We start from the raw sequence: 27,186 nt of genomic DNA on the forward strand, positions 1-27,186 counted from the left end.
ACAGGGGACGGAGCAGGTGATGGACACACGAGGGACCCCTAAACGTGCCAGGGGTGCAGAGTAGGGGACACTGAGTACCACCCAGAGGGGGACAGGGCTGGAGCAGGTGACACACGCATAAGGGAATGGGGAACCCCCAAATTGCCAGGGCGTGCAGAGTGGGGGACACCGGGCACTGCCCAGATGGGGACAGAGGTGGGACAGGGGGTAGAGCAGGTGAGAGACACACCAGGGAATGGGGGGGATCCCCAAATTCAGAGCAGGAAAACAGCAGGCACTACCCAGGTGTGGACAGGGCTGGACACAGGGGGACCCCCAAACCGGACAGTATCACCCCCCACACACCCCCCTACTCACCTGCCACGTCGGGCTGCAGCTCCAGGGAGCAGAGGAGCTGCGGGGCAGCATCGCCAGCCAAGTAGCAGGAATAATTCCCGAAATCGGGGTCGCTGAGGTTCCTCAGCAGCAGGGACACACCGCTGTCCCCCGTCCCCACGGCACAGAAGGCGACCCTGCCCCTGAAGCGGCTGTGAGGCTCCGCGGGTGGGTGCCAGCCCGGCTCGGCGGGTGGGTGCCCGCCCAGGCGGTGGCTGAGCACGGGCACGGCGGGGTGGTCGCCGGCCTGGTGGGTGCAGCTGAGGGTGGCCCCGCGCAGGTGTCCCCAGGGCTGGGGGCTGCAGGGCAGACAGGCGTCCTCGCCGATGGCCGCCGTGACGGTGACAGTGACGGGGGGCTGGTCTGCCGGGGGGCAGTGGGGTCACCCCACAATGACCCCGGATGGGGATATTGGGGTCTGGAGCTGGAGACCCCCTGGGACAAGGGGTGGGATCCCGGGTGCTGCCCCCAATCCCCCGCTGGGGGCCAGAGGGCACCGCTGAGGATGAGATCGGTGATGCCACCGGGATTGAGCGTCTGCTCCTGCCAAGAACAAGGGCTCGGTGGTGCCAAAGCAGCCGCCCCGTGAGTCACCGCCATGCCGGGAACATCCCCCTGTGCCCCTGCCCGCAGCCTCCCCGGCGCCTTCGAGGTCCCCGCACTGCTGTCCTCATGCAGGGGAGGAAAGGGGTGTGGAAAGGGGGGTCTCCGGGGAGAGGGGGGGTCTGACCAGACCCCCTACCCCGCTGCCGGTGGGTACCTGCCCAGGCGAGGAGGGGAAGCAGAGCCCAGAGCGCCACAACGGGGACCAGCACCATCCTGCGGGCATCCGGACCCACCGCCCGGGCAGCGCCTGGAGAACACGGGCACGTCACCCACAGCAGAGGGTCACCCCAAAAACAGCCCCCCATGGGGAGGGAGGAGACCCCGGGGGCGTCCAACACCCCCCCACCCGGGGTGGGCACGGGGCAGGAGCAGGCAGGGGCCAGGGTTTTGGGGCTGGGCAGGTATAGGGTAGAGGCTGGGGGGGTTAAGGGGCTGGGACACCTATAGGGCAGGGGCCTGGGGGCTTATGGGGCTGAGGCAGCTGTGGGGCAGGAGCCAGGGGCATCTATAGGGCAAGGGCCTGGGGGCTTATGGGGCTGGGGGCTGGGGCAGCTGTGGGGCAGGGATCGGAGTGATTAAGGGGCTGGGGGCTGGGACACCTCTAGGGCAAGGGCTTGGGGTTTATGGGGTTGTGGGCTGGGGCAGCTGTAGGGCAGGGGCTGGGGGCTGGGGCACCTATAGGGCAGGGGCTGGGGGCTTCAGGGACAAAGGACGTGGGCGGCTACAGGGCAGGGGGCTGGGCATCTTTAGGGAGGGTGTATAGGGCAGGGAGGTGGCCAGCAGCCCCCGCCCCCAGGATGCTCCGAACCCCGGCAGCGCCCGCCCGTTACCGCCCGGGGAGGGCTGGGGCATCCCCGGCGGGCCCCGCGCCCCTCACCGTGGCCTCCGGTTGCCGCCCGCCCGCCTGTGCCGCGCTCAGCCCCAGAGCCGCCCCGAGCCCGCCCCGGCCCCCGGCCCCGCCCAGCTGAGCCCCTGCCCCATCCAGCTGTGCCCCGCCCATCCAGCTGTGCCACACCCATCCAGCTGTGCCACACCCATCCAGCTGTGGCCCCCCCCAGCACACGCTGCCCCTGCCCGGCACTGCCCCTTCCAGCTGGGCTCCATCCAGCTGTGCCCGGGCCAGCGGTGACTCAGTTGTGCCCCGGCCAGCTGTGCCCCTGCCAAACCCAGCCGTGCCCCGCCCAGCTCTTCCCACCCCATCCAGCGGTGCCCCATCCAGCGGTGCCCATGCCCGCCCACCCACAGGGGCAGCTGTGGGTTGGGGTCCCCCAGCACATGGAACCACAAACTGAGACAATGGGAAATACAAGGGAAGGATCAATCGTATTTTTATTAATAAATAAGGCGTAAATGCAATATATTATGTGTTTGTGTTCTGTTGTGTTCAAACTGTGTGTGATATTTTACATCATACACCAAACCGGTAATAATTCCATCATTTTAGACTATGTACAGAATAATCGTATGTTTTATATCACATGCAATATTATACAGAAAACGGATCTTAACATAAAATCATATGACATGATCTAATGATATAATGGCATAATTGGATAATATAATGCAATTAGACTAGAACAGAACACTGTTAGACCACTTTCTGTCCGCTACAAGTCACTACAAAATTACCACTGGGAAAGCAATAATATGTATTTTACAAGAATAAAGCAAATATCTGTATATTACTTGTCAATGCACAATTCCAGCAGTGACATAAATATACACGACACTCACAAAAATTGGCAATAATAATATCTTTTATATTAGACGCAGAAATAGATAATATTTACATTTTTTATGATACACCACATCTCTATTAACGTGAAATTATATAGTATGATATGATACAATAACATATGATATTATGTAATGCAATATAATACATGAATATATATAATATAACGAATTTATAACTGAATAAAGAAATATTATCTCATTTTGGGTAGACAGTGACTTTGTTTTTTGAGCCCTCCTTCATCGCCAGAGGTTCAGCTCCAGAGCTGTGGATCCCACCGGGCAAAGGATTGATGCCTTTGTTTCCATGAATTTATTAAAATGACTATAAATTACTATTCCCATAAATTACCTTTGCTATTAGTGACCATTATTGCCTTCTGCCACCGCAGTATAAAACACTATCAGCACTGGCAATCACTAACAATAATATCAGTGGTACTAATGCAGGCTAGAAGTAAAAGTTACAGATTATTTGCTTATTAGTAGATTATTTCTACTAATAATCACAGAGTAGTATTAACAGTGGTAATTAATATAGGGATAGCAGTGGTAATAACACAGACTAATAATAAGAATATAGACTAATACTAAGAATGAAGATTACCATTAGTAAGCCTAATGTAGTAACACCAGCAGTAATTAAAACAGTAATATTAGTGGTAATACAAACCAACAGTAATATACTGTAAGTAACAAGACTACAGTAATATTACAGCAAAAGGGTTATTAATAATACATATCAATACTAATGAATTATAAACATAATTATACATATTGTTGTGCTACTGCAGTGTTGCATTAATATCAGAGGTAGTTAATACTGTGATGCTCATGGCAACAACACATGCTAATAATAACGATGTAAGTAATAAGACCAATAGTAAAAATACAGGTTATTAATTATAAAAAGCGACAATTAATAATCTGTAATTTCTTTACTACAGATCCCTGTAAATTACTATTTGCTTGTGTTGAGTAAGGCCAGAGGGTAGTAGAAGTTACTATGGGCTACTATGAGCTTACTACCAGCAAAGCAAACAGATACTGAATACCATCAGTTATTCCAAATGACAACTAACGAAGCAACATGAGTACTAATGATTAATTATATTGTGGAGACATCAATCCCCACATTCAATTTGGAGGTGCCACCGTTGTAATGAGGTGCCATCAGTTCAAGGCCAGGTTGGAGCCACCTGGTCTAGTGGAAGGTGTCCCTGCCGTGGCAGGGGTGGCACTGGGGGTGGCACTGGGTGGTCACTGAGGTTGTTTCCATCCCAAACCATTCCATGGTTCTGTGATGCTGCCCCTCTCCCCCATCCCGAGGCCACCGTGTCCAGCACATGGAACCGCCCCTCTGTGACATCAGCCCCGGCCTGGGGGCACCGTGAGGACCCCTCGCTCCTGGCACTGCCCCGTGCGCTGCCACCGATGGCTTGGCTGTGGCTCCTGGTCCTGCTGGCCCTGGCCGGGCCCGTGGGTGGCACCTGGGACACCTGCGAGTCAGTGATCCTGGGATGTGGGGGGAGCTCGGGAACACTCGGGGGGTTCCCAGCACAACGGGGGCACAGACGTGCCCTGGGGGGGCCCTGGCCCTGCTGCCCCTCGGGGCACTGTGGGGGGACAACGGGGGCCCTTCATCCTGAGCAGCCCCTGAGCAGGGCAGGGATGGTTTGTGCTTGCAGAGGGACCTGCGGGCTCCGGCCCATGGCTTCCGACCACAACTCCCTGCTGCCCGACTACGAGCTCGCAGATGCCGCCTACGGAGCCCTGGGGTCTTCCCACGGCACCACACGGGGACTGGGGGGAGCCACTCTCCGTCCAGGGGCCTGGCCCGGCATCGTCAGCATCCAGGCCAGCTGGGAGAACGGCACGTGGCACATGTGTGCAGGGGCACTCATCCACCCCAAGTGGGTCCTCACGGTCGCCCACTGCTTCTTTGGGGCCGGGTAAGGAGCAGAAGGGACAGCGGTGTCCCCACAGCTCGGGCAGATGCCCAGTCTGTGAAGGGAAGTGCTGGGCTGTCCCAGCCCGTGGCTCTGCTCCCTCTCACCCCTCTCTCCTTTTGCCCCCCAGGGATGTCTCCAAATGGGAGGTGGTTCTTGGGGCCACCGATCTGACAGAGTTGGGACCTGAGGCCGAGTTGCACCGCATCCAGAGGCTCCTGGTGCACCAGCACTACGCCCCTGCCTTGGCAAGGAACAACATCGCCCTGCTGGAGCTGGACGAGCCTGTGGAGTGCAGCGACTACATCCAGCTGGGCTGTGTGCCCAACACCCCCCTGAGCACGTCACACCTGAAAACCTGCTACATCGCGGGCTGGAGAACCACCCTGGACAGTGGTGAGTTCCCAAACAGGACACAGGCCCTGAGCCTGAGCTTGGGCACACAGACTGAGCTTCCCAAGAGCAGAGAACAGAGCTGGCCCCCTGCCCAGAGCCAACAGCAGGGACACAGCGGGACGAGGCTGCTCCAAGGCTGCCCCCAGACAGCCCAGGGCAGGGGGCACCGAGCTCCGGGGGCTCATTGCCCTCTGTGCTGCAGCTCTCAGACCACGCCTGGTGCTGCAGGAGGCCAAGGTGCGGCTCATCGATGTGCAGCTGTGCAACAGCAGCCGGTGGTACGCGGGGGCCGTGCACCCCCACGACCTGTGCGCTGGGTACCCGCGGGGCGGCATCGACACCTGCCAGGTGGGAGCGTGGCACCAGCCCCTCAGCCCCGGCAGCACAGGGACCCCCTGCCCCAAACATGGCACGGGCTGGGCCTGGCCTGGCACCCTCCCAGCCCCAGGGCCCCACCCCTGACAGGGCTGTCCTGTCCCATGTCCCCTATCCCAGGGCTGTTCTATCCCATGTCCCCCATCCCAGAGCTGTCCTGTCCCATGTCCCATATCCCAGGGCTGTCCTGTCCCATGTCCCCCATCCCAGGGCTGTCCTGTCCCATGTCCCCCATCCCAGGGCTGTCCTGTCCCATGTCCCCCATCCCAGGGCTGTCCTGTCCCATGTCCCCCATCCCAGGGCTGTCCTGTCCCATGTCCCCCATCCCAGGGCTGTCCTGTCCCATGTCCTCCATCCCAGGGCTGTCCTGTCCCATGTCCCCCATCCCAGGGCTGTCCTGTCCCATGTCCCCTATGCCAAGGCTGCCCTCCCCTTCCCCATCCATGGGTCTCTGTCCCATGTCCCCCATCCCAGGGCTGTCCTGTCCCATGTCCCCTATCCCATGGCTGCCCTCCCCTTCACCAACTGTGAGTCCTGTGTCTCCCTGTCCCCACGGCCCGGCTCAGCCCACAAAGCCCATCCAGTTCTCCCGGCAGCCCTGAGCTGCTGATGTGACTCTGGAACATCCGTTCTCTGCACATCCATGGTCACTGTGCTGGGATGGGAGAGGGTGCAACCTTAACAAGCCCCTGACCTGCTGCCAAGGCTCTGGAGGCTCCAGCCTTCCCGTGCTGGGAATGAGGCTCTGGCAGGGGCTGGGAGAGAGGAGCCAGCCCTGCTGCTGCAGCAGCCCCCCACAAACCCTGAGCCCTCTCTCCTCCCACAGGGGGACAGTGGGGGTCCCCTCGTCTGCAAGGACCACAGAGCCGACTACTTCTGGTTGGTGGGAGTGACCAGCTGGGGAAAAGGCTGTGCTGGGGCCAAACGACCTGGGATCTTCACCTCCACCCAGCAATTCCACGACTGGATCCTGCTCCAGATGGGATTACTCCCAGTAGTAACAGCCACTCCAATGCCAGAGCCAACCACTGCCTCGACTCCTGAGCAGAATCCAGAGCCAGAGGCCAGCCCGACCCCTACAGAGACATTGATGCCAATGGAATCAGGAAATTTAACAGCCATTTCAATCCAACAGCAGATACTGGGGCAATTCTTTAACCTGCTCCTGGAGCTCCTGGAGTTCCTAAGGGGCAAAATGGAGTGGTCAGAAGGATGAGCAGATCCAGCGCTGGCTGCAGTGGACCGAGACCACGTGGGGCCACGACTATGGGGCCAAAGGCTGCCCCAGTGCCCAGGGCTGCTCTGTCCTGCCCACACTCCTCCCCTGAGCCCACCCCCATGGTGAAGTTGTTTGTTATCGAAATAAAGTTGTTTGTTAACAACATTAACCATGTTTTCATCCCAATTCAGTCTCCTGTGAAAGGTAAGGACGCCACAATCTGGTAAACAGAAGTGACGGTGGGAAAGTGAGCAGGATTGGCCCTGTTTTGGGAGGAGACAAGGGCGGAGACAGGAAGGAGTGGAGGGATGGGAATGGGGAAGTGGCTGAGCCCGGCAGGTGGAGAGAAGGGTTGTCAGCACCAGTCCCACACACAAAGTACTGGGTGGCTACTGCTGGCACCGAGCCCTGCACCCAAACCCCACGAGCTGCCAGAGAAACTCCTCCTGCCCAGGTTTCCCACAGCACAGCCTCGGGTGTCCCATTCCCGGGAAAAGCAGCTGAAAGCCGGAGTTGTGCAGCAACAGGAGCAGCTGGAGCGGGGAGTGCTGGAGCCACGAGGGCCGTGGGGGTGCTGGAGGATGCCCACCCTGAGCTGCTGCTGCCCACCCAGGCGTGTCCCCTCTGCACCAAGGTCCTGCCCCTGGGGCTGCCGGGACCCCCCATCCCACCCTCCGGCCCAGGGGGGATCTCTGGATCCGGGACGTGCCCTCTGCTCCTCCTGGATGGTGGCTCCAAGGGGCTGTGGTGGCTCTGGAGAAGATGCTGGAGCCTGGTCCCTCCTGGGACGCCTCAGGGCTCCTGTCAGAGGCTGAACCTCCCCCACGGAGCACAGGCCCTGCCCCGCACTCCCGGCAGGGTTGGGGGTCTCCCCGCCCCCCCATTTGCTGCCCCAGCACCCCGTCAGTCCAAGGGGTGCCCGAGCTGGGGCTGTGGGGCAGCTCTGAGGCTGAGCTGGGTTAGCTGGGCTGGGTGCTCTGGTGGGTTTGGGGTGTCAGTGTGTCCCTGTGCAGCCCTGGCTGAGGGAGAGCCTCGAGCAGGACCAGGCCCAGGCTCCAGAGAGGCATCACGGGAGCCCTGATCCTGCAGCCCAGGAACTCCATGGCATGAGCCAAGCGAGACACAAGGTCCCAGCCCATGGATCTCCCCAGTCCCAGCTGGTTCTGCTCCTCAGGCACACGGCTCCAGCCCCACAGCAGCCTCCCTGCCCAAGGGCAGCTGAGCCAGCCCTCAGGACTCACCTTCCCTGTCCCCAACAGCACCGGGCTCCGGTCCCAGCCATCCAGGGCCTGTGTGGGATGTGGCCAATCCATTCATCCATTCCCACTCCCAATCCTGGGGAGAGTCTTTAACCAGCTGCAGGAGCCCCTGTAGTGCCTGAGGGGTGAAATGGCTTGAGCAGCAGGATGAGCAGCTCTGGCCTGCAGTGGCCCATGGCCATTTCCCAGCTGGAATTATGTAATGGTTATGACAGCTCGTAATATACCTATATTTACTTTATTCTTAAAAAATGCACACTTGCATTCCCAGTGCTAATTTTGTAGTGGTTTCTAGTAGATGGAAAGTGATATAATACTGCTCTGTTCTATTCTAATTGCATTATTTTATATTATTTTAGCATATATTCTTTTCATAGATTTTATCATATCAGGCTCTGTCTGATCATGTCTCTTGACTAATCTGTGTATAATACATAATCTGTATATAGTACATAAGCTGCATATAGAATTGTATGTTATAATAAAAATATATATATAATATATATTATATATATACAATAAAAATATAATATGTAATTGTAATATACAAAAATGTAAATGTATATGATATTGTGATGTTTATATTATGTATAACACATGTTGCACCACCACCTACCTGACTCCTCTCTGGAGGCCACCGTGCCCAGCACACGGAACCAGCCCCTCTGTGACATCAGCCCCTGCCTGGGGACACCATGAGAGCCGTGGGGGCTGCACCAGAGGCCACACTGGAGGTGACCCCTCGCTCCTGGCACTGCCCCGTGCGCTGCCACCGATGGCTTGGCTGTGGCTCCTGGTCCTGCTGGCCCTGGCCGGGCCCGTGGGTGGCACCTGGGACACCTGCGGGTCAGTGGCCCCATTTAGGGGTGTGGGGGGAGCTCGGGAACACTCGGGGGGTTCCCAGCACAGCGGGGGCACAGACGTGCCCTGGGGGGGCCCTGGCCCTGCTGCCCCTCAGGGCACTGTGGGGGGGACAACGGGGGACCTTCATCCTGAGCAGCCCCTGAGCAGGGCAGGGATGGTTTGTGCTTGCAGAGGGACCTGCGGGCTCCGGCCCATGGCTTCCGACCACAACTCCCTGCTGCCCGACTACGGCCCCGTAGATACAACCTTCAATTCCTCCGGCGGTGTCGTGCGTGGCAACGACGTCGCATCCGGGACCTGGCCCGGCATCGTCAGCATCCAGGCCACCTGGGCCAATGGCACGTGGCACATGTGTGTGGGGTCCCTCATCAACCCCAAGTGGGTCCTCACGGTTGCTCACTGCTTTGTCAGGGCCAGGTAAGGAGGGGCAGGGACAGGGACGTCCCCACAGCTCGGGCAGGTTCCCAATCTGTGAAGGGAAGTGCTGGGCTGTCCCAGCCCGTGGCTCTGCTCCCTCTCACCCCTCTCTCCTTTTGCCCCCCAGGGATTTCTCCAAATGGGAAGTGGTGATTGGGGCCACGGATCTCAAACATCCAGGCCCCGGGACGCAGGTGCGGCACATCCAGAGGCTCCTGGTGCACCAGCACTACGTGCCTGCCACGGCAAAGAACAACATCGCCCTGCTGGAGCTGGACCGACCTCTGGAGTGCAGCGACTACATCCAGCTGGGCTGTGTGCCCGATGCCTCACTGGTAGTGCCAGACCTGAAAACCTGCTACATCGCGGGCTGGGGTCCCACCACCACCAAAGGTGAGTTCCCAAACAGGACACAGGCCCTGAGGTTGAGCATCCTGGGCACACAGGCTGGGCTTTGGCCAAAGCCAGGGTCAGGCTGCAGGACGTGAGCCCCGGCAGAGGGGCCTGGCCCCCTGCCCAGAGCCAACAGCAGGGACACAGCGGGACGAGGCTGCTCCAAGGCTGCCCCCAGACAGCCCAGGGCAGGGGGCACCGAGCTCCGGGGGCTCATTGCCCTCTGTGCTGCAGCTCTCAGACCACGCCTGGTGCTGCAGGAGGCCAAGGTGCGGCTCATCGATGTGCAGCTGTGCAACAGCAGCCGGTGGTACGCGGGGGCCGTGCACCCCCACGACCTGTGCGCTGGGTACCCGCGGGGCGGCATCGACACCTGCCAGGTGGGAGCGTGGCACCAGCCCCTCAGCCCCGGCAGCACAGGGACCCCCTGCCCCAAACATGGCACGGGCTGGGCCTGGCCTGGCACCCTCCCTGCCCCAGGGCCCCACCCCTGACAGGGCTGCCCTGTCCTGCCAGCATCCACCAACATTGTCCCATGTCCCCTATCCCAGGGCTGCCCTGTCTCATATCCCCTATCCCAGCACTGCCCTCCCCTTCTCCATCCATGGGTCCCTGTCCCATATCCCAGGGCTGCCCTCCCCTTCCCCTTCCTTGTCTTCTAGTCCAGTATCTCCCTGTCTATAAGGCCTGGGGACAAAGCCCATGCAGTGCTCCCAGTGCAGATGTGACCCTGGAAGAGCCTTAGTGTGCCAATAGCCCCCCACAAACCCTGAGCCCTCTCTCCTGCCGCAGGGGGACAGTGGGGGTCCCCTCGTCTGCAAGGACAACAAAGCCGACTACTTCTGGCTGGTGGGAATGACCAGCTGGGGAAAAGGCTGTGCTGGGGCCAAACGACCCGGGATCTTCACCTCCATTCAACACTACCACGACTGGATCCTGCTCCAGATGGGATTGCTCCCACCAGTTACAGCCACTTCAACCCTACGGCCGGACACCACCCTGTCCACCATCCAGGTGCCAACAGTCCCGGACTCGGACACGTTTACGGTCATTACATTCCCCAAACGGACCCTGCGGGAACTCCTTGAGAAGCTGGAGGAGCTCCTGGAGTTCCTAACAGACAATATGGATTAATCAGAAGAACGAGCAGATCCAGCTCTGGCTGCAGGGGACCAAGACCATTCCCTGTTGAGGCCATGACTGCTGGGCCAAAGGCAGCCCCAGTGCCCAGGGCTGCTCTGTCCTGCCCTCGCTCCTCCCCAGAGCCCACCCCGATGGTGAGGTTCAGTGTCTTATTGAAATAAAGTTGTTTGTGTTCCCCATTAACTGTGTTTTCAGCCCAGGCAAGGTAAGTGTCGTGGTTTGATCCGGCCACTGCCTCTCTGGGCAGTCTCTGCCCCCCGCATTCTCCACCAAAAATGTCGTGGTTTTGCCCTGGGTCAATTTGCTGTCACCTCCCACACAATTACTGTAAGTTGAGGGAAGGTTTATGCAGACAAAAGAGAGCTGATTGGGGAAAATAATATTAACATTTATTACTATCAAGATAAAAAACTAAAGAACTATATCTACAACAATTCTACAGAACAATATGGGAGGCAAGAGGGAAAAATGAGTGGAGTTGGTTTGGGAGGAGACAAGGGCAGAGACAGGGAGAAGTGGAGGGAGGGGATGGTATGGGAGGGGGTGGCTGAGCCTGGCAGGTGGAGAGAAGGGGCATCAGCACCAGTCCCACACACAAACTGCTGGGTGGCTGCTGCTGGCACTGAGCCCTGCACCCAAATCCCATGGGTTGCCAGAGAAACTCCTCTGGCCCAGGTTTCCCACAGCACAGCCTCGGGTGTCCCATTCCCGGGAAAAGCAACTGAAAGCCGGGGCGGTGCAGCAACAGGAGCAGCTGGAGCAGGGAGTGCTGGAGCAACGAGGGCCGTGGGGGTGCTGGAGGATGCCCACCCTGAGCTGCTGCTGCCCACCCAGGCGTGTCCCCTCTGCCCCTGGGGCTGCCAGGACCCCCCATCCCATCTGCTCCCACGGTGCCCTCGGCCCTGGCAGTGCTGGAGCTGCAGCCCCAGGTCTGCTCCCACCCAGGGGCACTGCCAGGCTCCAGCCCAGGGGGAGCTCTGGATCCATGATGTGCCCTCTGCTCCTCCTGGATCTTTAAAGTCTCTTCCAACAAAACATTCCATGATTTTATAACTCAGTGCTCCCCCATCCCAAGGCCACCATGCCCAGCACATGGAACCAACCCCTCTGTGACATCAGCCCTGGGCCAGGGGCACTGTGAGTGCTGTGGGCACAACGCTGGAGGTGACCCCTCGCTCCTGGCACTGCCCCGTGCGCTGCCACCGATGGCTTGGCTGTGGCTCCTGGTCCTGCTGGCCCTGGCCGGGCCCGTGGGTGGCACCTGGGACACCTGCGGGTCAGTGGCCCCATTTAGGGGTGTGGGGGGAGCTCGGGAACACTCGGGGGGTTCCCAGCACAGCGGGGGCACAGACGTGCCCTGGGGGGGCCCTGGCCCTGCTGCCCCTCGGGGCACTGTGGGGGGGACAACGGGGGCCCTTCATCCTGAGCAGCCCCTGAGCAGGGCAGGGATGGTTTGTGCTTGCAGAGGGACCTGCGGGCTCCGGCCCATGACTTCCGACCAAAGCTCCCTTCCTCCCGTCTACGGATCCCTGGAATCTTCCAATGGCACAGCACCTGGCACCAGTGTCCAGCCGGGGGCCTGGCCCGGCATCGCCAGCATCCAGGCCACCAGGCAGAACGGCACGTGGCACATGTGTGCAGGGGCCCTCATCCACCCCAAGTGGGTCCTCACAGTTGCCCGTTGCTTCTTCAGGGCCGGGTAAGAAGCAGCAGGGACAGGGGTGTCCCCACAGCTCGGGCAGGTGCCCAGGTCACAGCACCACGTGCTGGTCCCTCTCTGCTCTGCTTCATTGTTGGCCTTGAGAAGCAGAGGGCTGGGAACTGCTGGGCTGCTGCAGCCCATGGCTTTGCTCCCTGCCAACCCTCTCTCAATCTGCCTGCCAGGAACGTCATCAAGTGGAACGTGGTGATTGGGGCCACCAATCTGTCTCAGCTGGGCCCCCAGGCCGTGGTGATCGAAATCAAGAGGATCCTGATTCACCAGCGCTACGTGGCTGGCTCTGAGAGGAACAACATCGCCCTGCTGGAGCTGGAGCAGCCTGTGGAGTGCAGCGACTACATCCAGCTGGGCTGTGTGCCCAAGGCCTCGCTGAAAGTGTCAGACCTGAAAATCTGCTACATCGCGGGCTGGGGTCCCACTGTGGAGAGTGGTGAGTTCCCAGACAGGGTGTCGGCAATGAAGGAAAGATGGGTACCCCGGGGGAAAACCCAGGCTGGGCATCCCAGGGACACAGACTGGGCTTCCCAAGAGCAGAGAACAGAGCCAGGGTCAGGCTGCAGGACGTGAGCCCCGGCAGAGGGGCCTGGCCCCCTGCCCAGAGCCAACAGCAGGGACACAGCGGGACGAGGCTGCTCCAAGGCTGCCCCCAGACAGCCCAGGGCAGGGGGCACCGAGCTCCGGGGGCTCATTGCCCTCTGTGCTGCAGCTCTCAGACCACGCCTGGTGCTGCAGGAGGCCAAGGTGCGGCTCATCGATGTGCAGCTGTGCAACAGCAGCCGGTGGTACGCGGGGGCCGTGCACCCCCACGACCTGTGCGCTGGGTACCCGCGGGGCGGCATCGACACCTGCCAGGTGGGAGCGTGGCACCAGCCCCTCAGCCCCGGCAGCACAGGGACCCCCTGCCCCAAACATGGCACGGGCTGGGCCTGGCCTGGCACTCTCCCAGCCCCAGGGCCCCACTGACAGGGCTGTCCTGTCCCATGTCCCCATATCCCAGGGCTGCCCTGTCCCATGTCCCCCATCCCAGGGCTGTCCTGTCCCGTGTCCCCTATTCCAGGGCTGTCCTGTCCCATGTCCCCTATCCCAGGGTTGTCCTGTCCCATGTCCCCTATCCCAGGGCTGTTCTATCCCATGTCCCCCATCCCAGGGCTGTCCTGTCCCATGTCCCGTATCCCAGGGCTGTCCTGTCCCTTATCCTGGGGCTGCCCTCCCCTTCCCCATCCATGGGTCCCTGCCCTGTGTCCCCTTGTTCCCACGGCCTGGCTCAGCCCACAAAGCCCATCCAGTGCTCCCGGCAGCCCTGAGCTGCTGATGTGACGCTGGAACATCCGTTCTCTGCACATCCATGGTCACTGTGCTGGGATGGGAGAGGGTGCAACCTTAACAAGTCCCTGACCTGCTGCCAAGGCTCTGGAGGCTCCAGCCTTGCTGTGCTGGGAATGCGGCTCTGGCAGGGGCTGGGAGAGAGGAGCCAGCCCTGCTGCTGCAGCAGCCCCCCACAAACCCTGAGCCCTCTCTCCTCCCACAGGGGGACAGTGGGGGTCCCCTCGTCTGCAAGGATAACAGAGCCGACCACTTCTGGCTGGTGGGAGTGACCAGCTGGGGAAAAGGCTGTGCTGGGGATCAAAGACCCGGGATCTTCACCTCCACCCAGCAATTCCATGACTGGATCCTGCTGCAGACAGGCCTGAGCCCAGCAGAACCTGCTGCTCCAATGACAGAGCCAAAGTCCTCCTCAACCTCCACTCCAGCAATGGAATTGCGCAGGTCTGCCGGCATTTCATTAGCAAAACAGACCGTGAGGGAATTCCTGGAGAAGCTGGAGGAGCTCCTGGTGTTACTGAGGGACAAAACAACTTGACCAGAAGGGTGAGCAGGTCCAGTGCTGGCTGCAGTGGATTACAACCATCCCCTGTTGGGACCACGAGGCAGCCCCAGTGCCCAGGACTGCTCTGTCCTGCCCAAACTCCTCCCCTGAGCCCGCTGTGGTGCTCAGGTCGATTTAATCCTTGAAATAAAGTAGTTTGTGTTCCCCAGTGTTGTGGTTTGGGAATGGTGTTCTCCAGTTTAGCAGCCCCTGCTGCCACTCGCTCCCCATCACCATCCAACTGGGAGCATAAAAGGCAAAGATTATGGGGTTGAGATTAGAACAATTTACTGGAAACTGCAATGGGATAAGGAAATGAACAGTATCAGCAACAACAGTAATAACGAAAGGTATGAGACAAAGAAATGATTTACACGGAAAGCCCACAAAAACAAATACCGAGCTGCTGTTCCCCACCCTGTTTTCTCTCTCCTGGTCAAAACTATAGTACCTGTTACCCATGTTTTCAACCCAATTCAGTCTCCTGTGTATGGTAAGGATGACAAATCGGGGAGGCAGGAGGGAAAATGAGCAGGATTGGCCCCTATTTGGGAGGAGACAAAGGTGGAGACAGGGAGGAGTGGAGGGAGGGGATGGGAAGGGAGGGGTGGCTGAGCCCAGCAGGTGGAGAGAAGGGTCATCAGCACCAGTCCCACACACAAACTGCTGGGTGGCTGCTGCTGGCACCGAGCCCTGCACCCAAACCATACGGGTTGTCAGAGAAACTCCTCCGGCCCAGGTTTCCCAGAGCAGAGCTTTTCCTGGGAAAAGCAGCTGAAAGCCGGAGTTGTGCAGCAACAGGAGCAGCTGGAGTGGGGAGTGCTGGAGCCACGAGGGCCGTGGGGGTGCTGGAGGATGCCCACCCTGAGCTGCTGCTGCCCACCCAGGCGTGTCCCCTCTGCACCAAGGTCCTGCCCCTGGGGCTGCCGGGACCCCCCATCCCACCCTCCGGCCCAGGGGGGATCTCTGGATCCGGGACGTGCCCTCTGCTCCTCCTGGATGGTGGCTCCAAGGGGCTGTGGTGGCTCTGGAGAAGATGCTGGAGCCTGGTCCCTCCCGGGACGCCTCAGGGCTCCTGTCAGAGGCTGAACATCCCCCATGGAGCACAGGCCCTGCCCCGCACTCCCGGCAGGGTTGGGGGTCTCCCCGCCCCCCCATTTGCTGCCCCAGCACCCCGTCAGTCCAAGGGGTGCCCGAGCTGGGGCTGTGGGGCAGCTCTGAGGCTGAGCTGGGTTAGTTGGGCTGGGGGCTCTGGTGGGTTTGGGGTGTCAGTGTGGCGCAGCCCCGGGCTGGGAGCAGCGGCAGCAGGAGGGTTTGGGGGTGCAGTTGGGTGCACAGCAGGGCTGCAGGGCGGGATCCTGGCCCTTCCTGATCTGGCTCTCCCCAAACTCCATGCGCTGCTCCAGAAGGACTTTCTGCAGGGTGATCTCCCTCAGGACCTGCAGCACCTCGGGCCCTGCCCCGCCCTGGAGCAGGTCGTAGTTCTCGGCGGGGTCCGACTCCAGGTCGAAGAGCAGCGGGGGCAGGTGCGGGGTCAGCGGGGTCAGCCCGTGGCAGGCCTGGTCTGGGGTCGTGTCGCTGTGAAAGGAACCTGCAAAACACACCCCTGGGTGGGCCCAGGTCCTCCCCTGGAGCTTTGGGCAGCGAGAGCAGCCGGCCCTTCCCAAAGCTGGTGAGGGGCAGCACTGACCTTGGGTGAAGTAGTGGGCCTTGTACTTCCCGAAGCGGACGGCGAAGGGGCCGTGCAGGGGGTCGGGGGCCGCAGGGTAGAAGAACATGGTCTGTCGGGGACTCTGGGGAGGCAGCAGAGCTCAGCTCACCTGTGCAGCTGGAGGAGAGCCTGGAAGAGCACCAGACACTCCAGAGATTCCCACAGCAGCCCTGGTCCCACAGCCAGAATGGGGCTGGAGAGTGGGGCAGGGGATGAACAGCAGCATCCTGTTGGCTCCCTGCTCACAGCTACTGCCAGCCTGGGGACACCCAGCAACTCCATGGGGCAAAAGGTCCCAGCCCATGGATCTCCCCAATCCCAGCTGGTTCTGCTCCTCAGGCACACGGCTCCAGCCCCACAGCAGCCTCCCTGCCCAAGGCCAGCCGAGCCAGCCCCCAGGACTCACCTTCCCTGTCCCAAACAGCACCGGGCTCATGTCATAGCCATCCAGGGCCACTCTGGGAAGGGCTGCTCCAGCCAGGGCAGCCAGTGTTGGCAGGATGTCCAGGGTGCTTGCCAGCTCGTGCGTCACTCCTGGCACGAGGAGAAGTTCAAGCCCCTGATCCCACTCCCATCCCGGCCATCCCCACTTCCATCCCACCTGGGATGGCTGCGGTGCCTGGGCTGGCACAGGCAGTGCCAAGGCTCACCTGGGGCGATCCGGCCTGGCCAATAAGCCACTGCTGGTTCCCTCATGCCACCTTCGTAGGTTGTGCCCTTGCCACACTTCAGGTGGCCAGAGCTGCCTCCACGTGCCATCCGCATGGTGGAGGGGCTGGGGGACAAGAACCACCTGCCATCAGGGGCACAGGCTCCCACTGCCCCTCCTGGCCTGACCCCTGTGAGGTTTCTGGCCCAGTTGGGTCACAGGGACACAGAAGAGATCACGCACTGGGTACCTCCTGCCCCGCCTCACGTCCCTGGGGTCTCACCTGGCAATGCCACCCCACGACCCGGCCGCCGCCTCATCCCCCATCCCACGGCAGCAGAATCCTCCCAGCGGCAAAGCCCGCCCTGCTGAGCCCACTCACCCGTTGTCAGAGGTGAAGAACACCAGGGTGCTGTTCTCCAGGCCGTGCTCCTGCAGTGCCTGCACCAACTGTCCCACGGAGCCATCGAACTCCGCCAGCGCGTCCCCGAACGGCCCCCGCCGGGACCGCCCCGCGAACTCCTGGCTGGCAAACTGGGGGTAGTGGGTGTGCTGGGGAGAGGCAGAGAAGGTGGGAACCAACCCCCAGAGTCCCCAGCAGGAACAGGCAGCACCCCAGCGAGGACATGGGGAGAGGAGACAACACCCATGAGCTGAGAGGACACTTGTCCCCAAGCACCTCTTAGCAATGGCACAGAGCAGCTGAGCCCCCAGGACAGGACGTGGAGCCCCACAGTGGGAAGCTTTTCCTGGTGGATGGCCCAGAGAAGTGGGAAAAGCTCCAGAAAGAAGCAGCCCCAAAGCATTATCCCACAAGACTTGGCTCTGCGTGGGAAAGCAACCCCAGGTCACCCAGGTGCAGGTTCTAGGGCTGCAGGAGGGGAGGTGCTCCCCTGCTCTCTGCAGGGGACACCCTTCCCTTCCCTGCCCTTCCCCACCCCTCTCTTACATGGGAGGCGTAGTAGAGCAGGAAGGGGAGGCCCCTTCGGGCACAGTCAGCGATGAAATTGCGGGAGAATTTGTTGTAGAGCGGCACCAGGTCAGGGAAGGACACGGGCTGCTGGATGATGGTCTGGTTCCAGAGTAGAGGGAGCGGCACCACTCCCTGGTCACAGGTCCCAAAACACTTGATGTCGGGTGGGAAGCAGGTGAGGTTCTGACAGGGGCCCTGCAGAGGACACAGAACTTGGGATCTGAGCTGTCTTGCAGGACAGGCAGGGGAAGGAAGAGGAGCAAAGAGTCTCAGAGCGACCCACCACGATGAGCACCCTTTGAGCGGCCACTCCCAGAAGCCCAGAGGTTTTTTCCCACGCTAAAACTGTCCCAGATCTGTGCTGCCCCAACAGCATTTTCTCCCGGGGGCAACTGTGTCTTTGTAGCCCAGAAGCTGACCCACCCATCCCGTCCCACCACCAAGGACACACATCCCCACGCACCAGGGCTCACCGGTCCCCTCACCTGGTCGTGGGAGTAGGGCACCCCCAGGAAGTGGTCAAACCCCTGGTGGGTGGGTAGGAAGGAGCCGTTGGCCCCCACGCCCAGGTGCCACTTGCCCACCATGGCCGTGGCGTAGCCCTGAGCCTTCAGCACCTCGGCAATGGTGACCTCGGAGAGCGGGAGCCCCCCCCGCGAGCCCGGGTCGAACACGCCGGGATAGATCCCGGAGCGCACCTGGAAGCGGCCCGTCAGCAGCGCTGCCCTGCAGGGGAGGAGGCTCCTGTCAGCCGGGACTGCCAGAGCGTCAGGATTATCCGCTGCCCGCCCCTCCCGGCACGGACACTCCCGCTGGGGTCACAGAGACACGGGATATGCTGGCTGCGAAGGGACTCACAAGGATCACCCAGTCCAACTCCTGGCCCCGCACAGGCCCATCCCCAAGAGTCACACCCTGTGCTCGAGGTTCATCCCAACCCTCCTGGAGCTCTGGCAGCCTTGGGGCTGTGCCCACTGCCCTGGGGAGCCTGTTCAGTGCCAACCACCCTCTGGGGGAAGGACCTTGTGCTGAGATCCACTCTGAGCCTGCCCTGACACAGTTCCAGCCCTTCCCTGGGTGCTGTCCCTGGTCCCCCCAGAGCAGAGCTCAGTCCTGCCCCTCCTCTGCCCCTGCCCAGGCAGTTGGAACTGCAGTGAGGTCTCCCCTCAGTCTCCTCTCTTCCAGCTGAACACACCAAGTGCCCTCAGTGTCCTCACACGGCTTCAAATCAAGGCTCTTCCCCATCCTCCTTGCTCTCCTTTGGACACTCTCTAATGGCTCAATCTCTCCCTTCCATTGTGTCCCCCCAAACCGCCCCAGTACTGCAGGTGGGGCCGCCCCAGGTGAGAGCAGAGCGGGACGATCCCGGGCCGTACCGGGAGGGGCTGCAGACGGCGGCGCTGCTGTAGAAGTCGGTGAAGCGCAGCCCGCGGGCCGCCAGCCGGTCCAGCTGCGGCGTGGCCGAGGAAGGGTGCCCGTAGCTGCCCAGGTCCCCGAAGCCCAGGTCGTCCGCCAGCACCAGGACGAAGCTGGGCCGGGCGGCGGCCGCGGCGAGCGGGGACTGCGGGAGGAGCAGCGGCAGCAGCGGCAGCAGCGGCGGCAGCAGCGCCCACGGGCGGTCCCGGCCCCGCGGGGCCATGGCGGCTGCACTGGAGGGTGTCCCGGGGTGCCCGGGGGTGTCCCGGGGTGCCCGGGGGTGGCCGGGTGATATCCCGGTGATGCCCGGTGGGTTCCCGGTGCTGTCCCGGTGTCCCGGCGCTGTCCCGGCAGTGTCCCGGCAATGCCCCGGCGCTGTCCCGGAGGTGCCTGGTGGTGCCCGGCGCTGTCCCGGTGATGTCCCGGTAGTGCCCGGCGACGCCTCGGCGCTGTCCCGGCGGTGTCCCGGAGGTGCCTGGTGGTGCCTGGCGCTGTCCCGGTGATGCCCGGCGGTGTCCAGGCGGTGTTTAGTGGTGTTCGGCGGTGTCCGGTGGTGCCCGGCGGTGCCCGGTGCTGTCGGGGCGGTGTCCCAGCAGTGTCCCCGCGGCCCCGGGGCGGTCCCCGTGGATGTCCCAGCAGTGTCCCCGCGGCCCCGGGGCGGTCCGGTACCTCCCACCCGGCGTGGACAAGGGGAAATCACATGACCGATGCTCCGCGGGGATGCTGGGAATTGTAGTCCTACAAACGCTGCGGGAGTTGTGCAACACGTAGGAGTTGTACTACAGCTTGTACTTGTACTACAGCTTGTGCTTGTGCTTGTACAACTGCTGTAGTTCTGCTACAGCTGCTGGAGTCCCGAGAGGCCGGGGCGGTCACAGATGGGTCAGGCTGGGAGGGACCACAGGGGTCTGGTCCGACCTCTCCACTCGAGGGCACCGCGGGAGCAGGAGGGATGAAGGGTCCCGGCAGCCCCAGGGACAGGACCTTGGTGCAGAGGGGACACGCCTGGGTGGGCAGCAGCAGCTCAGGGTGGGCATCCTCCAGCACCCCCATGGCCCTCGTGGCTCCAGCACTCCCCGCTCCAGCTGCTCCTGTTGCTGCACCGCTCCGGTTTTCAGTTGCTTTTCCCAGGAAAAGCTCTGCTGTGGAAAACCTGGGCCGGAGGAATTCTTTTGGCAGCGTTTCTGTGGTGTTTGGGTGCAGGGCTCGGTGCCAGCAGCAGCCACCCAGCACTTTGTGTGTGGGACTGGTGTTGATGCCCCTTCTCTCCACCTGCCGGGCTCAGCCACCCCATCCCATCCCATCCCCTCCCCTCCCTCCACTCCTCCTGATCTCTGCCCTTGTCTCCTCCCAAAACAGGGGCCAACTCCACTTATTTTTTCCTCCTACCTCCCAGATTGTCCTGTCTTTACCTTTCACAGGAGACTGAATTGGGTTGAAAACATGGTTAATGGTGAACACAAACAACTTTATTTCAATAAGACACTGAACATCACCATCGGGGTGGGCTCAGGGGCAGAGCATGGGCAGGACAGAGCAGCCCTGGGCACTGGGGCTACTTTTTGCCCCACAGTCGTGGTCCCAACAGGGAATGGTCTTGGTCCCATCAGGGATTGGTTGTAGTCCACTGCAGCCAGAACTGGATCTGCTCCTCCAACTGTTCAAGTCTTTTTTTCCTTTAGGAACTGCAGGAGCTCCAGGAGCAGGTTAAAGAATTGCCCCAGGATCTGTTGCTGGATTGAAACGGGTGTAAAATTGTCCAACTTCATTGGTATCTCCGTAGGGGTCGGGCTGGCCTCTGGCTCTGGATTCTGCTCAGGAGTCGAGGCAGTGGTTGGCTCTGGCATTGGAGTGGCTTTTACTGCTGGGAGCAATCCCATCTGGAGCAGGATCCAGTCGTGGAATTGCTGGGTGGAGGTGAAGATCCCAGGTCTTTTGTCCCCAGCACAGCCTTTTCCCCAGCTGGTCACTCCCACCAGCCAGAAGTGGTCGGCTCTGTGGTCCTTGCAGACGAGGGGACCCCCACTGTCCCCCTGTGGGAGGAGAGAGGGCTCAGGGTTTGTCTGGGGCTGCTGCAGCAGCAGGGCTGGCTCCTCTCTCCCAGCCCCTGCCAGAGCCACGTTCCCAGCACGGGAAGGCTCTGCTTGGGGGCTGGAGCCTCCAGAGCCTCAGCTGGGAGCAGGTTGGGGGCTGTCCCATCTCTGCCCAGGGGTCCCAGATGTGCAGAGGATGAATGATCCAGGGTCACATCTGCAGCTCGGGGCTGCCAGGAGCACTGGATGGGCTTTGGGGGCAGAGCCAGGCATTGGGGACACGGGGACCCATGGATGGGGCAGCCCTGGGATAGGGGACATGGGACAGGACAGCCCTGGGATGGGGGATATGGGACAGGGCAGCCCTGGGATGGGGGATATGGGACAGGGCAGCCCTGGGATAGGGGACATGGGACAGGACAGCCCTGGGATATGGGGACATGGGACAGGGCAGCCCTGGGATGGGGGACATGGGACAGGACAGCCCTGTCAGGGGTGGGGCCCTGGGGCTGGGAGGGTGCCAGGCCAGGCCCAGCCCGTGCCATGTTTGGGGCAGGGGGTCCCTGTGCTGCCGGGGCTGAGGGGCTGGTGCCACGCTCCCACCTGGCAGGTGTCGATGCCGCCCCGCGGGTACCCAGCGCACAGGTCGTGGGGGTGCACGGCCCCCGCGTACCACCGGCTGCTGTTGCACAGCTGCACATCGATGAGCCGCACCTTGGCCTCCTGCAGCACCAGGCGTGGTCTGAGAGCTGCAGCACAGAGGGCAATGAGCCCCCGGAGCTCGGTGCCCCCTGCCCTGGGCTGTCTGGGGGCAGCCTTGGAGCAGCCTCGTCCCGCTGTGTCCCTGCTGTTGGCTCTGGGCAGGGGGCCAGGCCCCTCTGCCGGGGCTCACGTCCTGCAGCCTGACCCTGGCTCTGTTCTCTGCTCTTGGGAAGCTCAGTCTGTGTGCCCAAGCTCAGGCTCAGGGCCTGTGTCCTGTTTGGGAACTCACCACTGTCCAGGGTGGTTCTCCAGCCCGCGATGTAGCAGGTTTTCAGGTGTGACGTGCTCAGGGGGGTGTTGGGCACACAGCCCAGCTGGATGTAGTCACTGCACTCCACAGGCTCATCCAGCTCCAGCAGGGCAATGTTGTTCCTTGCCAAGGCAGGGGCGTAGTGCTGGTGCACCAGGAGCCTCTGGATGTGCCGCAGCTCAGCTGCAGGGCCCAGCTCCGTCAGATCAGTGGCCCCGATCACCACCTCCCATTTGGAGACATCTCTAGGAGGCAGATGGAGGCAGAGGGAGGCAGGGGGCTGAGAGGGAGCAGATCCACAGGCTGGGGCAGCCCAGCATTTCCCTTCACAGACTGGGCATCTGCCCGAGCTGTGGGGACATCGCTGTCCCTGCTGCTCCTTACCCGGCCCCAAAGAAGCAGTGGGCGACCGTGAGGACCCACTTGGGGTGGATGAGGGCCCCTGCACACATGTGCCACGTGCCGTTCTGCCAGGTGGCCTGGATGCTGGCGATGCCGGGCCAGGCCCCCGGCTGGACCCCGGAGCCCCCCACGATGCGGGAGGTGCCGTCGGCCAAGGCCGCGGGGCCGTAGTCGGGCAGCAGGGAGTTGTGGTCGGAAGCCATGGGCCGGAGCCCGCAGGTCCCTCTGCAAGCACAAACCATCCCTGCCCTGCTCAGGGGCTGCTCAGGATGAAGGTCCCCCATTGTCCCCCCCACAGTGCCCCGAGGGGCAGCAGGGCCAGGGCCCCCCCAGGGCACGTCTGTGCCCCCGCTGTGCTGGGAACCCCCCGAGTGTTCCCGAGCTCCCCCCACACCCCTAAATGGGGCCACTGACCCGCAGGTGTCCCAGGTGCCACCCACGGGCCCGGCCAGGGCCAGCAGGACCAGGAGCCACAGCCAAGCCATCGGTGGCAGCGCACGGGGCAGTGCCAGGAGCGAGGGGTCACCTCCAGCGTTGTGCCCACAGCACCCACAGTGCCCCTGGCCCAGGGCTGATGTCACAGAGGGGTTGGTTCCACGTGCTGGACACGGTGGCCTCGGGATGGGGGAGAGGGGCAGCATCGAGTCATAGAACCATGGAATGGTTTGGGCTGGAAACAACCTCAGTGACCACCCAGTGCCACCCCTGCCATGGCAGGGACGTCTTCCACCAGACCAGGTGGCTCCAAGCCCTGTCCAGCCTGGCCTTGCAGACTTCTGGGGGGATGAGTGTTCCCAGGAGAGGGACCAGAGTGCCAGCAGCACATGCAGCCACAGCCTGGCCTGCAGGGTCAGGCACATGGACCTGTGAGCAGCAGGGATGTGGGATCACAACAGGCAGGTGCAGGCATGGAGGGGCTGCCAGCAGGGACTGAAGCACAGGGGACAGTCTGTCCCCCTTCCAAGAGAAGGGTCAGAGTCACTGCTGCTCCCTGACGTGGGGACAGCAGGTCCCAGAGCAAGGATCTGCCATCCCCTGGGAGGAGGAACAGCCAGGGATTGCCCACAGAGGAGGGCCTTGGTGTTCCTGGGCTGGGGGTGGTTCTGGGCAGGCATCCCGCAGCTCCCAGGTGGCAGATGGATCTGGGATGTCCCTCTGCAGCCCAGTACCACCCCTCACATGCCAGCTGGAGCTCTCTCCGATCCTGTTCCTGACATTATTTTCCACAGGCCATGTCTGGTTCTCTCCATCTGCAGGCTCAGGCTGGGTGCCAGGGGGTGGAAAGAGGAGGCTGCTGCTTGGGCATGTGAGACACCAGAGTTGGAGAGTGGCTGGAAGAGAGGGCTGGCAAGTGGAGAATTGTCACAGAATCACAGGTGGCTGAGGTTTGAGGTCCAATTCCTGCTCAAACAGTGTCAGCTACAGCAGCTTGCCCAGGAGCACAACCAGTTGCATTTCAAATATCTCCAAGGAAGGAGACTCCACAACCTCCCTGGGCAGCCTGTGCCCGTGCTCAGTCCTCCTCACAGGAACTAAAGTGTTTCCCTGTGTTCAGGTCGTATTTCTTTTTTTGTTTGTTTGTGGTTTTGTTTGTTTGTTTGGGTTTGTTTGTTTTGTTTTGTTTGTTTGTTTTAAAATTTGTGCCCATTGCGTCTTGTCCTGTCACTGGACAGCAAGAACCTATTTCCCTCTTCTCCCTCCCATCCTGATCCCAGTACCCACTGACAAGATCCCTCTGAGCCTCTTCTTCAGCCCCAGCTCACTCATCCTCTCCTCACAAGAGGGATGCTCCAGTCACCAACCACCAGAACCACGCTTTGGTGGACTCTCTCCAGCATATCCACGTCTTCCAGGTTCAGGGGAGCCCAGAACTGGACACAGCACTGCCAGTGTGGTCTCACCTTCCTCCTGGCAACCTCCAGCACAGCCCAGGGTGCTGCTGGCTATGGTTTGTGCCACGGGCTTGGTGTCAGCCAGAACTCCCTTCTTGGCAGAGCTGCTTTCTCCCGGTGCTGGGAGGTTATTCCTCCCCAGGACTTGGCATTCCTCGCGTTGAATTTCATGAGGTCGCGGCTCCGTTCTCTGCTCTAGATGGCAGCAAATCCATCTGCTGGGTGCGTCCCTCCTCCCGCTTTTGAGTCACGGAAACCTGGAATCACAGAATATCCTCAGTTGGAAGAGACCCACAGGGATCGCCCAGTCCAACCCCTGGCCCTGCACAGACACCCCAACAATCCCCCTCTGTCCCTCAGAGGATCATCCCAACCCTCCTGGAGCTCTGGCAGCCTTGGGGCTGTGCCCACTGCCCTGGGGAGCCTGTTCAGTGCCAACCACCCTCTGGGGGAAGGACCTTGTGCTGAGATCCAACCTGAGCCTGCCCTGGTACAGCTCCAGCCCTTCCCTGGGTCCTGTCCTGCTCACCAGGAACAAGAGATCAGTGCCTGCCATTCCACTTCCCTTCACTTCCCAGGAAGTTGCAGACTGACCCTGCAGACTTGCTGAGGGTGAGCTCTGCCACATCATCTGAGTTATTAATGAGGATGTTGAACAATGTTGGCCCCAGTTGGACCCCTGGGCTTCCCCACTGGTGACTGGCCCCCACCAGGGCTCCATACCACTGGTCACAACCCCCCAGATCCAACCATTCAGCAAATGTTCAGTCCACCTCCCCTCATCCTGCCTATGAGGGTGCTTGAGAACAGTCTGAAAAGCATTAATAAAACCGAGCTAAACAGCATCCCCTGCTCCCTCCTCATCCACCAGCCACTCCTCCCATCCTGCCAGGCTGGCTAAGCACAACTGCCCCTTACAAACCCAAGCTGCCCCAACACCTGGCACCTGCCCCTGCCATCCACACCCGTTTTTGTTTGAGCCACAGAGCTCCTGGGAACACGGGTGCAAGACATTCCTGGGGATCCAGGGAGCAGCAGGAAGCTCTGGAGCATCCCTGGGCTCTCCCTTCCCAGCACAGCTCCCTGCCCAGGCTGGACCTGCCTCCTCCCACCGCAGCTTCCTGGGTGGGCGCTGCCGAATCCCAAGGGATTTGGAATCGTTAAGGTTGGAAAAGACCTCCAAGATCACCCAGCCCAAGCTCAGAAAGTGGAGCTGTGGCAGAGCGCAGGCACGGGCTGGATATTGACTCTGGCAGGAATAATTTGTGACTGGGCTTTAAATAAAGCAGCTTTTCTGTCATGCAGGAAGATCCTTTCCCTGCAGAGGAGACAGGGAGTGCAGCTGGAGCAGAGCCTGTGTGGCTGTCAGTGTGCTGAGGGCAGAGCAAGGTGGGGTGGGGAGAGAGGAAAGCTCAGAGAGTGCCCCGGATTCCTGTGCCCCGGATTCCTGTGCCACCCTGGGCCTCCCTTCCTGCCCCAAGGGAAAGGCTGTGGCCCTGCAGAGCTCCAGCTACATCCTCATCACTCTGAGCTGCTCCTCCACACCCTCCTGCCTCCCAGAGCTCGTCTCTGCCCCACCTCTGGCAGCTGGGAGGTGACACTGCAGAGGATGGAGCAGACACATCTCCAGCAGGGAGACCTCAGGTGGGCTGGGGAGCTTTGGGCAGCTCAGCACAAAGGAGAAGGAGCTCAGCCAGTCACCAGATCCCCCCACTCTCCTCAATCCATATTTAATGGCTCTTTGGGTCTCAATGTTTAAATCTATCTAATGATCATTTAACTGCTGCTCAATAATTAATGCCTCGGTGTTCAGAGCAATAATCCCACGGATCACAGGGAGTGCTGGTCCATCACCCTGGGCATGGGCAGGGCCAGGGAGCCCAGGGGAGCTGCTCTGTGACCCCCTTCCCATGGATGGACAGGTTATCCACGTTATCCCTGCACCCTGAGCTCTTTGTGAGCAATGCCATGAGCCTGGGAGCACTGGGAGATGAGCTGTGGGTGGCAGGGATGGGCCACAGGAAGGGAAGGGTTTGAATATCTCCATGCCTGGAGAAAAGGAGGCTCAGGGGGACCTTCTGGCTCTGCAAGTCCCTGCCAGGAGGGGGGAGCTGGGGAGGGTCAGGCTCTGCTCCCAGGGAACAGATCGTCGAGTCCAGCCTTTGACCGAACACCACCAGGTCAACTAAACCACAGCACTAAATGCCACCATGTCCAGGGAAGGTGCCACCTCACCCAGGGAAGGTGCCACGACGTCCAGGGAAGGTGCCATGACGTCCAGGGAAGGTGTCTGCTCTGCTCTGGAAGCCCCAGAGCTGCAGAGCTGTGCCCTGAGCTGGGCACTGCCACACTGAGCCAATCCTGCTGTGCCTCTGTGCCCATGTGGAATCACCCCCTGCAGCCAAACTGTGCTCAGCCTTCCCTGTTTGGGCTCCCTCCCCGCCCCACTCACCTGCTCTTCCCAAAATTACCGTCTCTATCCCTGTCCCCACCCCAAGACCCATCCCTTGTCCCCATTCCCACTCCCATCCCCATTCCTGCCCCCATCCTGATCACTGTTCCCATCCCTGTCACCAGCACGGTCCCCAGATCTTCCCCACCCCTGTCCCTCCCTGTCCCCATCCTGGCACCTCCCTCCCTCCCTTTCTCTGGTTACTCCTGCAGGTCTGTGCGACTGAATTCCAGGGCTTTTTGAGGGAGAGACATACCTGATTAATGCCAGAGTGAGCTGTAATCACATGGCAATAACGGCACGACTCGTGCTTATCTGAATGTGTAATC

General features: G+C 60.9%; 5 protein-coding genes across 5 annotated transcripts; 3 read left to right on the forward strand and 2 right to left on the reverse strand.

Annotated features, from left to right (window-relative positions):
* The first annotated feature begins 4,134 nt into the window (after positions 1 to 4,134).
* LOC126644406 (acrosin-like) lies at positions 4,135 to 6,651 on the forward strand. The gene is made up of 5 exons (XM_050323738.1): positions 4,135 to 4,220; positions 4,404 to 4,667; positions 4,795 to 5,060; positions 5,263 to 5,408; positions 6,262 to 6,651. The coding sequence occupies exons 1-5, from the start codon at positions 4,150 to 4,152 to the stop codon at positions 6,649 to 6,651; spliced, it is 1,137 nt and encodes a 378-aa protein (XP_050179695.1). The 5' UTR covers positions 4,135 to 4,149.
* Positions 6,652 to 8,673: 2,022 nt separating this feature from the next.
* On the forward strand, positions 8,674 to 10,721 carry LOC126644407 (acrosin-like). The gene is made up of 5 exons (XM_050323739.1): positions 8,674 to 8,759; positions 8,949 to 9,194; positions 9,322 to 9,587; positions 9,822 to 9,967; positions 10,380 to 10,721. The coding sequence occupies exons 1-5, from the start codon at positions 8,689 to 8,691 to the stop codon at positions 10,719 to 10,721; spliced, it is 1,071 nt and encodes a 356-aa protein (XP_050179696.1). The 5' UTR covers positions 8,674 to 8,688.
* Positions 10,722 to 11,920: 1,199 nt separating this feature from the next.
* LOC126645088 (acrosin-like) lies at positions 11,921 to 14,311 on the forward strand. Its single transcript, XM_050325057.1, has 5 exons — positions 11,921 to 12,006; positions 12,196 to 12,429; positions 12,615 to 12,880; positions 13,157 to 13,302; positions 13,979 to 14,311. The coding sequence occupies exons 1-5, from the start codon at positions 11,936 to 11,938 to the stop codon at positions 14,309 to 14,311; spliced, it is 1,050 nt and encodes a 349-aa protein (XP_050181014.1). The 5' UTR covers positions 11,921 to 11,935.
* Positions 14,312 to 14,588: 277 nt separating this feature from the next.
* On the reverse strand, positions 14,589 to 19,651 carry ARSA (arylsulfatase A). Its single transcript, XM_050325044.1, has 8 exons — positions 19,027 to 19,651; positions 18,136 to 18,376; positions 17,627 to 17,845; positions 17,060 to 17,229; positions 16,679 to 16,803; positions 16,435 to 16,562; positions 16,008 to 16,110; positions 14,589 to 15,908 (listed from the first exon to the last, which is right to left on the reverse strand). The coding sequence occupies exons 1-8, from the start codon at positions 19,287 to 19,289 to the stop codon at positions 15,586 to 15,588; spliced, it is 1,572 nt and encodes a 523-aa protein (XP_050181001.1). The 5' UTR covers positions 19,290 to 19,651; the 3' UTR covers positions 14,589 to 15,585.
* A 958-nt stretch (positions 19,652 to 20,609) lies between these two features.
* On the reverse strand, positions 20,610 to 23,104 carry LOC126645086 (acrosin-like). Its single transcript, XM_050325054.1, has 5 exons — positions 22,928 to 23,104; positions 22,496 to 22,738; positions 22,091 to 22,356; positions 21,703 to 21,848; positions 20,610 to 21,099 (listed from the first exon to the last, which is right to left on the reverse strand). Exons 1-5 carry the CDS (start codon positions 22,996 to 22,998, stop codon positions 20,728 to 20,730), a joined length of 1,098 nt encoding a protein of 365 aa, XP_050181011.1. The 5' UTR covers positions 22,999 to 23,104; the 3' UTR covers positions 20,610 to 20,727.
* Positions 23,105 to 27,186: the final 4,082 nt, after the last annotated feature.

This window comes from Myiozetetes cayanensis, unplaced genomic scaffold, assembly GCF_022539395.1.
Source record: "Myiozetetes cayanensis isolate MyiCay16 unplaced genomic scaffold, myiCay2020 scf3, whole genome shotgun sequence".
Taxonomy (NCBI): Eukaryota; Metazoa; Chordata; class Aves; order Passeriformes; family Tyrannidae; genus Myiozetetes; species Myiozetetes cayanensis.